The 11,120-nt window shown below is 54.2% G+C and overlaps 1 protein-coding gene across 6 annotated transcripts in view; it reads left to right on the forward strand.

The window, feature by feature from the left end:
* ZFAND6 (zinc finger AN1-type containing 6) overlaps nt 1-9,240 on the forward strand; it is a 59,119-nt gene extending 49,879 nt beyond the window's left edge. For all 6 annotated transcript variants that reach the window (XM_028138545.2, XM_028138544.2, XM_028138547.2 and 3 more), the window contains 2 exons: nt 5,680-5,793; nt 8,267-9,240. In XM_028138545.2, coding sequence (XP_027994346.1) covers nt 5,680-5,793; nt 8,267-8,415 — 263 coding nt within the window. In that variant the 3' untranslated portion in view covers nt 8,416-9,240. The remainder of the gene's footprint in view (nt 1-5,679; nt 5,794-8,266) is intronic.
* Nucleotides 9,241-11,120: the final 1,880 nt, after the last annotated feature.

Raw genomic sequence — 11,120 nt, forward strand, 5'->3', positions numbered from 1 at the left:
GCGGAGAAGAAATGGCCAGCAGAAGCGTGCAGGGCAGGAGGGTGCCATTGGGGAAGGGCCGTGAGGACACAGGTTCTGGGGGGCTGTGTCGGGAGGTGTACAGGGCGGGAGGGTGCCATTGGGGAAGGGCCGTGAGGACACAGGTTCTGGGGAAGGGCCGTGAGGACACAGGTTCTGGGGGGCTGTGTCGGGAGGTGTACAGGGCGGGAGGGTGCCATTGGGGAAGGGCCGTGAGGACACAGGTTCTGGGGGGCTGTGTCAGGAGGTGTACAGGGCGGGAGGGTGCCATTGGGGAAGGGCCGTGAGGACACAGGTTCTGGGGGGCTGTGTCAGGAGGTGTACAGGCGGGAGGGTGCCATTGGGGAAGGGCCGTGAGGACACAGGTTCTGGGGGGCTGTGTCAGGAGGTGTACAGGGCGGGAGGGTGCCATTGGGGAAGGGCCGTGAGGACACGGGTTCTGGGGGGCTGTGTCAGGAGGTGTACAGGGCGGGAGGGTGCCATTGGGGAAGGGGAGTGAGGACACAGGTTCTGGGGGGCTGTGTCGGGAGGTGTATGTTGGAACTAGAGCTGCAAAGATGATTTGGAACCAGATTGTGGAGAATCCTAAAGCTGCTTGGTTCTCGCCCGTGGTCAGGGAAGAGAGCTGTTTAAGAAGCACAAAGTTGGCCCGGCCGGCGTGGCTCAGTGGTTGAACTTATGAACCAGGAGCTCACAGTTCTATTTCCAGTCAGGGCTCGATCCCCAGTGGGGGCATGCAGGAGGCAGCTGATCAGTGTTTCTTTCTCCCTCCCTTCCTCCCTCCCTTCTTCTCTCCCTCCCTCTTCCTTCCTCTCTGATATCAGTAAAAATATATTTCTAAAAAGATAAAGAAGAAAGACAAAGTTGTATTTTAAAGAGATTCATTCAACAGTTTTTGCCCCCAGGTCGCTGCTGATAAACTGGTCTCATTGATAGAGCTGCTCTGTCCCAAACGGTGGCCACCAGCTCGAGTGTCTGTTGGGCACTGGAAACAGGCTAGTCTAAAATGAGCTACTTGTCCTGTCAAATAAAAGTGTAATATGCAAATTAACCGTCACTCCATCACAAAGCTGGCAGCGCCCAGTCCTCTCAGCCCTGCCAGAGTCCCCCAGTCATCGGCCCTAAGTGACGAATCTAAGCGCGTGCCGGCGGGCAGGACCAGAAGCGAGACATGAGCCCACACTGGTTAGCGCATGTGGGCGGGGGGCAGCCACTGAGAGCGGGCAGCATGAGCGGCCTGGCAGAATGCTTGCTTCGTCACCGCAGCGACAAGGCAAGCATTCCACCCCAGCCGCGGAGGGCCTCTGGACAGTGGGCGGGGGGCGGGGGGGCGAGGGGCGAGAGCACTTGCATCGTCGCCCCGGTGACAAGGCAAGCGTTCCGTGCCTGGTCACAGATGGGCCGCTGGGCCGCAGAGAGCCTCTGGGCAGCGGGCGCAGAGCGGCCATGCCCCGCAGAGAGCTACTGGTGCCCGGATTTGTGCGCAGGGCTGCTAGTCTAGTATATGATGTATTTGCTAGTTACTCTGTCAGCTTAATGTGTGCTCTGAGTTTTGATGACTTAGCACACACAAAATATGAACTATTACGTCATTAATATGGTTCGTATTGAGTACATTTTTAAATGATAATGTGTATCGATTTATCTGTTTTTAGTTTTTAATGTGGCTGCTGGAAAACAGAAAATTACATAGATGACTCCCATATTTCTTTTGGACCCTAATACCAGACAGGCCTGTGTTTCTCTTGAATGTCTAAAAGGTTCTCCTTTTGTCAGGAATTTTTCTTTTTTTTCTTTTTTAAAATATATTTTATTGCTTTTTTACAGAGAGGAAGAGAGAGGAAGAGAGAGTTAGAAACATCGATGAGAGAGAAACATCGATCAGCTGCCTCCTGCACACCTCCTACTGGGGATGTGCCCACAACCAAGGTACATGCCCTTGACCGGAATCGAACCTGGGACCCTTCAGTCCACAGGCCGACACTCTATCCACTGAGCCACACCGGTTAGGGCCTTTTGTAAGGAATTTTTGAGCTGGGAGGCACTTAAGGATCATTTGGCCCAGCCCCTCCCTTTGCATGTCGGGACAGGCGGTCTAGAGAGGGAAGTCAGTGTCGATGGTAAACGTGTGCGCTTGCTCAGTAAGTGTCGGTCGAGCAGCTGCTCCGTGTCCCGGGTGGGGCGTGCATCTGAGCAGCAGAGCCCCCGCCCCCATGCCCCAGCGATCCTTGAGGAGAGGCCTGTCATGGCTCTGGGAGGAAGGATACACGTCCTGTGACATGGACACTGGATCTGCTGTGATGTTCATTTCATTCCTCACCCTGTGGGTGCGTATGCACAGAGGCAGTGCTAATAGCTGTACGTACTCATGGCTATATGCGTGTTCTCCTTCCCTCCTTCCTTCCTTCCTTCCTTCCTTCCTTCCTTCCTACCTTCTTCCTTCCCTCCCTTCTTCCTTCTCTTCCTTCCTTCCTTCCTTCCTTCCTTCCTTCCTTCCTTCCCTCCCTCTCCTTCTTCCTTCCTCCCTTCCTTCCTTCCTTCCTTCCTTCCTTCCTTCCTTTCTTTCCTCCCTTCCTTCCTTTCTTCCTTCCTTCCTCCTTTCCTCCTTCCTTCCTTCTTCCTTCCTCCCTCCTTCCCTCCTTCCTTCCTTCCTCCCTTTCTCCCTTCCCTCCTTCCCTTCTTCCTTTCTCCTTCCTTCCTTCCTTTCTCCTTCCTTCCCTCCTCCCTTCCCTCCTTCCTTCCTTCCTCCTACCTTCCTCCCCCCTTCCCTCCTCCTATCCTTCCTTTCTTCCTTCTTCCTTCTCCTACCTTCTTCCTCCCTTCTCCCTGCCCTCCTTCCATCCTTTCCTCCTTCCTTCCTTCCCTCCTCCCTTCCCTCTCCCTTTCTCCTTCCTTCCTTCCTTCCTTCCTTCTTACTTCCTTCCTTCCCTCCTCCCTTCCCTCTCCCTTCCTCCTTCCCTCCTTCCGTCCTTCCTTCCTCCTTTCCTCCTTCCTTCCTTCCTGCCTGCCTTCCGATTTCTCCCTGTCTTCCTTCCACAGCACCCAGAGCAGAGGGCCTGTCCCCTGGGCTGTGGCCCTCCCTGGGGGGTAAGCTGACCCTGCCTGCCTGCGGCTTTGGGAGGTGTATCCAGAGCCGGGGCCGTAGACTCCGTCTGGTTGGGCTTCCCAGTGGGACTCGCACGCGCGAGTGCTGCGCAGGTTGCTTGACCAGCGTGGCGCCTGGTGGAGGCCCCCAGACCTCCGGGCCCGAGGCTGCCGCCCCGCAGCCGCCGCTGTGAATGAGCAACACGCAGACACCCTCCTCCCGGAACAGGGAGCCCTGCTGCGCGAGGACACTGCCCTCGTCGGCTTCCGGCTCAACGAGATGACGGGCCTTTGGCCTTGAGGCCACTGCTCGGCCCTTTGGAGGGATTGCCTGTTCCTTTACGTAGGAGGACCAGGCTCGCTCTGGTCTCAGGTCTCAGCAGAACGGAGGGAACGGGCCTGGGCGTCACGGACTCGCACAGGGACTGTCGTGTTGCCCGCAGAGCCACGTGGGGAGTGTTTCAGTTCAGGCCGCGGCCCCCAGCGTCAGAGGAGCCGCGGGCCCGGGGACCTGCGGGGGAAGAGAGGACGCGACTGGCCTCACGCTGGGCCCTCGCTCTCCAGCTCTCAGAGGGGTCCTGGTGCAGAGTGTGGGCGGTGGCGCGTCCGCCCCGCTGAAGAGAAACCACTCGGCTCTCCAGGTTTAGTCCTGTGGGGTGTCCTTGGCTGAGCACTGGCGTCCGCGTGCCCCACAGATCCCCGTGTCTCTCGCTTCTCCATTCCCACCTGCCACTCAGAGTTCGCGTCTCAGCAGGCAAACCAATTCTGTTCAGAACGCCACCTGGAGGTGGCCCTGCCGTTAAAGCGCTCTTCATGTTCGCTTACTCGAATGGAAGTGGGAGTACCGGTGAGATATTACAGCTTCGAGATTTCAGAGGCAAACAAATAGAATAGACTAGAGGCCCGGTGCGCGAGATTCGTGCACTCTGGCAGGGGGGTGGGGGTCCCTCAGCCCAGCCTCTGCCCTCTCGCTGTCCGGGAGCCCTCAGGGGATGTCTGTCAGTTGGACATCCTTAGGGCTGCCATGGAGGCGGGAGAGGCTCCCACCACCGCTGCTGTGCTTGCCGGCCGTGAGCCCAGCTTCTGGCTGAGCGGCGCTCCCCCTGTGGGAGCGCACTGACCACCAGGAGGCAGCTCCTGCGGTGAGCGTCTGCCCCCTGGTGGACAGGGCACGTCATAGCGACCAGTTGTTCTGCCGTTTGGTTGGTTTGCATATTAGCCGTTTGTTATATAGGATTCTTTGCAGACTGCAGGTCACACTTTTTCTGAGCCCAGCCTTATCGGGAACTTTCTAGGGCTGAGGGTGGGACCGGAAACGCAGCATGCAGCCCCGTCCGTGTGGGGTTGACATGCAGGGACCGTCAGTGATTGACAATAAAGGGTCTCCCGTGTCCATGTGCTTTTTCTTTTCTCTTTTTTTTAATTTCTCTCTCTCTCTCTCTCTCTCTTTCTCTCCCCCCCCCGCCCTCTCTCTCTGTCATCAGTAAATAAACACTTTCTAGAAGAAGATGGCAATGACCTCAATGGCATACGGGAGAGACAGGAAAGCCTTTGGGCTGGGGAGGGCGGAGTGGGCAGAGGGGCTGGCGTGGCCCATTGGCTGAGCAGTAGGAGGAGGAGGAGCCTGTGATGAAATGGGGGGCTGAGGCCTTGATCCAGGCAGGCAGTGCTGGGGAGCAGAGGTCATGTCCGCGGGTTGTGCTGCAGACACGTGTGGTGGCGGCCTCGTAGGCCGAGTGGGCGGTGGCCGGTGACGGGAAGGTCATGGGGCTCCGGGGCCGCCGGCCTTGGTGGCCCTTTTAAATGCACCCACTGTGATCCTCACCCTAACAGTTCACCCGTTTACCTGGTTCCGAGCATTTCAGAGGTTTTATGTGCGACATTTCCTTCGTGTTCCACTGAGTCTTGGTTTCGGCCCCGACCCCCGGCCCCCTAGGAACCTACGTAGTTCTGACCCTGCAATGTTAGAAGTTCGCCCAGGGCCATGGTCGGCAAACTACGGCTCGCGAGCCACATGCGGCTCTTTGGCCCCTTGAGTGTGGCTCTTCCACAAAATACCACGGCCCGGGCGAGTCTATTTTGAAGAAGTGGCATTAGAAGTTTAAGTTTAAAAAATTTGGCTCTCAAAGGAAATTTCAATCGTTGTGCTGTTGATACTTGGCTCTGTTGACTAATGAGTTTGCCGACCACTGCCTTAGGGTAACCAGTAGTGTGTGTGTGTGTGTGTGTGTGTGTGTGTGTGTGTGTGTGTGTGTGTATGCGTGTATGCGCATGCCTTGTATTGGTCAAATACATAATTATCACACACAAAAATAGGAATCACAACACTTCCTGTAGTCACTGTGAACATGTGTGCACATACATTACACATATACCCACATGCATTTATCATGGGGTTCTATAAACTGCTTTGTGACTTAACGTCACCAAATTCCTCCTTTGTCCTCTGGATAACAGACCAGCCGGGTGGGCTGGGGTCGGGGAAGGGAACCACCCAGACCGCCCCCCCCCCCCCCCCCCCCCCCCCCCCCCCCCCGTTCCTGACTAACGAATCGCCCCGCGCCCCTGTTTTGTCAGCTTCAGTATCAGATACGGCGCAGCCGCCGACCGAAGAGCAGGACAAATCTCTCGAAAAGCCAAAACAGAAAAAGAACCGCTGTTTCCTGTGCCGGAAGAAAGTGGGACTTACTGGTAAGAGCTCCGAGCCAGCGCTTCCAGCGTAGGGTTGCGTGTCCAGTGCCGCCTGGCTCCCCGCCCCGGCCTCAGCGCGCTCGCTCTGCTTCCCGGAGAGGGGCTGCTGGGCCTGCTCCGCTTCTGCGCTTTCGTAAGGAAATAAACGCAGATCTGATTGCGTCCCTGAAAGCGGAGTGAATAGTTTTCTCTTCAGCTGAGGGTGAGGGTGTTGACAAGTCAGGTCAGCATGGCAGGTGCTGTGGCCCTGCCCGGAGGGGGCCGCAGTGGAGAGGCTGTGTCCGTGCCGGGCGAGCTGGGAAGGGCTGTGGGTAAAGGGCTAATCCTAGATGGCTGTGAGGGTTCCGTGAGTTCACACATGTGAACACACGTAAGGCGAGGCGCCCCGGGCTGCCACATGGTAAGTGACGGGTCCGTGTTGACTACTATGGCAGGGCTGTCAGATGGCGGTGTTGCTAAGAGAGGGAGAAAAAAGTTCAAGATGCTACTTGGGTATTTAGCCAAGAAAGTGTATGAAGTGCAATCACGTGGATTGGTTTGGGAGTTCAGGGACGGGAGTGATTGATTTATTATGTAAAAGAAGAGGAGCCCTGGCTGGTGTGGCTCAGTGGATAGAGCGTCAGCCTGCAGACTGAAGAGTCTCAGGTTCGATTCCGGTCAGGGCACATGCCCGGGTTGCAGGCTCGATCCCCAGTATGGGGCGTGCAGGAGGCAGCTGATCCATGATTCTCATTGAGTTCCTCTCTCTTCCTCTCTCTGAAATCAATAAAAATGTATTTAAAAAGAAGAAGAAGGAGGAGGAGGAGGAGAGGCTGTGGAGGAAAGTGTGATGAAGGCAGATGATGTAGCTGGAACTTGAGAGAGGAGCGGGACTTCCCTGATGGAAACGGGCGTTTCAGCCAGAAAGGATCACTTGAAGGAAAACTCTAGAGGGGAAGGAACAGGGCGGGGGCAGGGACCAGGAGCAGGAAGGTGGCGTGGGCAGAGCACGGGAGGGTCAGGCAGAGCAGAGGTGAGCTAGCGCTGTGGACGGGTGCATCTGGGGGAGCAGTTGCAGCTACACTGGTGACCATTCATTGTCCACCACGTGCCGGCATTGTGCTGGCTTCGGTGCGAGCTGAGAGGAGAGGAGGTCAGATTTTGAGCAAAACGGTTTGAGGAAGGTGTCCCGGCCAAGGAACAGGTGGGCGGTAAAGAGGAAGGCGGTTTTAGCCTCAGATCCAAGATGTTTCGGACTGGCCCATCGGAGCATGCGCAGATACGACGCCTGGAAATACACATTATTCAGTATCACATAGAGTCCTCCTAACTCTCCGACTCTCAGCGGAGGCCGGAGACTTCCTGTCCCTCCCCCTGCCCAGTCTGTCCGCCTGGCGTCACTGCTGGCTTCCTTTGCATTCATGCTTAGGAAGCTACAGAGCATAGTTTTCAAGTTTAGGAAATGTAGTAAAGGCATGGTCAGTGTTTAAAATCCTGCGTTCCACTCCCAGTAATTCTCTCCCACCATCAAATCCTCATTTGGGGCGCGGGACCAGTTTTGTGTACAACCCATCCCCTCTCCTTCCGTCTCCCCTTCGGCTTCAACGCTGGGCATTTTCCTAAACGAAGGAGCGTTGGTCACATGCTTACCATGTGTCAAGTAACACAGTCTTCATTTAATCCTCCCAGTAACTTATTATTCCCAAACTAGAGGCCCGGTACACGAATTCGTGCACAGGTGGGGCCCTCGGTCTGGCTGGCAATTGGGGCCGTTAAGGGCAGTCGATTGGGGCCGGCCAGCCCGGGGGCAGGGACCGTGGGAGGTTGGCTGTGGGAGTGCACTGACCACCAGGGGGCAGCTCCTGCATTGAGCGTCTGCCCCCTGGTGGTCAGTGCGTGTCATAGTGACTGGTTGACCGGTCATTGTATTGACCAGTCATAGCAGTCGCTTAGGCTTTTATATGTATAGATTACAGAAGCAGTTGAAGCTCAGAGCGGCTCAGTCATTGGCCTACGTTAGTGGATTCACGCACGGGCACCCTAACTGCATCCCATGGAGCCAAAGTTCAGCTCCCTTTCCATGGGGGGCGGGGGGGGTTAGCCAAGGACAGCTGGTGCGGACGCTGTTACTCGTTAACAGTGGTGTCAGGGGTCGTTGGTCTTAGTTAAAATTTAAGCCGGCCCTGGTGTGCCTGTTTTCACGTTGCAGAGTTTGCATTCGAGAAACGTTTCACATTTTCCTCTTCGCAACCTGCTTTGACAGGAGGTAGTTGGGGCCCTGTCGTAGGTGAGGGAGCCTGAGCCCAGAGCCGTGCTGAGAGCACTCTGGTACCAGCCTGAAGCTAGTGAACTTCTAGAATGTTCTCGGGCTGTGAAAGCACTGGTGTCGAACGATGCTCTCGCTGTCGCATGAATACATGATGTGCTGAACATGAAATGTGCTCCCGATTTCCACCCTGCACCCGACTCAGGCGTGTGTGTTCGTCCCCTTTAGGGTTTGAATGCCGGTGTGGGAATGTTTACTGCGGTGCACACCGCTACTCCGATGTACACAATTGCTCTTACAATTACAAGGCCGACGCCGCTGAGAAAATCCGCAAAGAGAACCCGGTGGTGGTCGGCGAAAAGATCCAGAAGATTTGAACTCCTGCTGGAATACAAAACCCTTTGACCATCTTGCAAACCAAACCTTGACTTGAGGTGTTTTTTCCTCGTCCCTGGGAAGGTAGAGCAGTGTGTCTTGCATAGACCCTTTTGAATCATGCATGTCACCAGAAGAATAGATTTTTGTTTTTGTTTTGAAAATGACTCTGAACATTTATTTCCATTGCAGTTTCTGTGGCTGAGAAGACTTAAGTAAACTTTCCAAGTATTATCCTTTTTAAGATCATTTTCATTTTAGTTGAGTGCAGAGGGCTTTTATAACAAACGCGGAGAAACCTCGAGGACTGTGATTCTCCCCCCCTCCCCCCCAGTATTAAACATGCATGCGTTAATCTTGCGGTTTATTTTCTCATTGTGTATGTATATATAGCTTTTTCTCTGCAGCACGATTTCTCTTTTGATAATGCCCTTTAGGGCAAAGCTAGTTATCGGTAACTGAATGTATCTTAATCATTATGGCTGCTTCTGTTCGTTTTTTTTTGTTTTTCTCATTAACAAAGGTTATACATATGTTAGCATAGAGTTTCTTTGCACCCACTATTTATGTCTGAATCATTTGTCACAGGAGAGAGTGTGCTGATGAGATCCTAGAGTTTGTATGTTTTAATTTTTTTTCTTTCTTTTTTTTTTTTTTTTTTGAAACGAGGGAAGGAGAAGCTGTGTGCATTTCATTGCTGACTGCGGATTTCTTTCAGATTGCGTTCCTCGGTCTGTGTGTACACAATATGAAGAATGATCTGAAGTAACTGTGCTGTATTTATGTTTACCCACCAGCCTTTGATTAAATAAAAAGCAAAACCACCACCTGCCCCGTGTGCGTGCCTTTTCTCTTCGCTGTCGCCCTCCCGGCGGTTCGGCGGGCTCCTCCTCGTCCTGCTGTTCAGCTCGCATCTGCCTGCGACCCATCGTCCTGTTCCACGGGGATCTCACATTCCTGGGAGGTCAAGATGCCAGCATTTCTGTAAAGCCGAGAACGGCTGTCACTTCGCCGGCAGACGTGCTAGCTCTTGTCTGGCTGCCTGCTGTGTGCTCTGCCACCCCGAGTCAGCAGAGGAGAGGCTGCCGTTCTGGCAGGATTAGAAAACGGAGGTTTTTAGTTTCTCTCTTCTTTATATTTTTATTGATTTCAGAGAGGAAGGGAGAGAGAGAGAGAAACATCAATGGTGAGAATCATTGATCGGCTGCCTCCTGCACACTCCCTACTGGGGATCGGCCCGCAACCCGGTCACATGCCCTGACCAGGAATCAAACCTGGGACCCTTCGGGCCATAGGCCGACACTCTATCCACTGAAAAACGCGAGATCACATCACCTGGGTGCAGCGTGCAAGGGGGTCATCCCCCTGGCGGAGGTGGAGGCGTGGTGTCTGCCACTCCCACCGTGGGCGCCCCCAGAACCATGGACGAGATGGCCTTCTTCGACATAAAGACGACTTGTCGTGTTTACAACTTCTGTGCCCAGCACGTGCCGCTGGCCCAGCCTGGCTGTGCTGTGTCCCGTGACAGACCACCAGGGGGTGGGCAGGGCCCCCCGGCCATGTTTACAGCCCCTGCCCACCCCGCCCGCCTGGCCAGCTCGGACTGACTTTGGAGTCCTGGCTGAGCGTTGGCGGGAGGCGCCCCGGTACTCAGTAGGTAGGCCTGTAGATGGCCCAGCCCTGTCCGTGTGGTGGCCCCGGCTGCCCACAGGCACCCTGTGCCTACAACCAGAGTCTATAAAGAGAACTAACTATGAAAAAGAAGAAAAGAAAAACCGCACATAATTCCGACCAAGCAGTTGGAGAATTGTGGAGTGAGAAAGACGCTCAAAAGGCCATTTGTCCAGTGGTTTCCAAGCTTTTCCCAGGCAGCCTTCCTTTTTAAACCATGAAATACTATGTGAAACAGCAGTATGTCACAATCCGGAGCGCTAGGTTTACATGGGTTCATGTACTACGTGTACATCCTTAGTATGTGATGGTGGCTTAGCATGAAAATCTGTAAGGGTAATTTATCACATGAACAGATGAAAATAGGAGGGAATCCATTAGAACTGTCTCAACAGATCAAGTATTTCATAGAATTTAGCAGTCATTCGTGATGATTAAAAACTCGTGGTCAATTAGCACTAGGAAGGAATTTCCTTATGCTGATAGTTTCTGTGTAAAACCAGTCCCACGGAAAGCAGGCACCTTCTATAAAGGCAACTCATTCCTTTTCAAAGTCAGAAAGCAAGGGCTGGCCCCTAGCCAGTGTGGCTCAGTGGATAGAGCACCAGCCTATGGTCCCAAGGGTCCCAGGTTCAATTCCTGGTCAGGGCATGTGACCAGGTTTGGGGCTCGATCCCCAGTGGGGGCCAAGCAGGAGGCAGCCGATCCATGATTCTCTCTCATGGATGTTTCTCTCTCTCCCTTCCCTTCCTTTCTGAAATCAATAAAAATAGAGAGACCAAGGGTTGCCCACTCTCACAGCTTACGTTCAAAATTATGTCGCAGATCCCGCCAACAGTAAGTCGCCACAAAGATCTCCATCCACTGCTCTGTTGTTACCATCCAAAGCGTCGAAGCCTCTTCTTCAGCCGGTGAGAATGAGAGGAATGAAGTCTATTTGGCCCCGGGGAAATGTGTTCAGGAGAAAAATGGAGGCCCAGACGGAAAAGTGGCCCTCCGTGAAGTTCACAAAGATGGGGAAATGCTGTGCATGCGA

Source organism: Eptesicus fuscus, chromosome 25 (genome assembly GCF_027574615.1).
Source record: "Eptesicus fuscus isolate TK198812 chromosome 25, DD_ASM_mEF_20220401, whole genome shotgun sequence".
Lineage (NCBI taxonomy): Eukaryota > Metazoa > Chordata > Mammalia > Chiroptera > Vespertilionidae > Eptesicus > Eptesicus fuscus.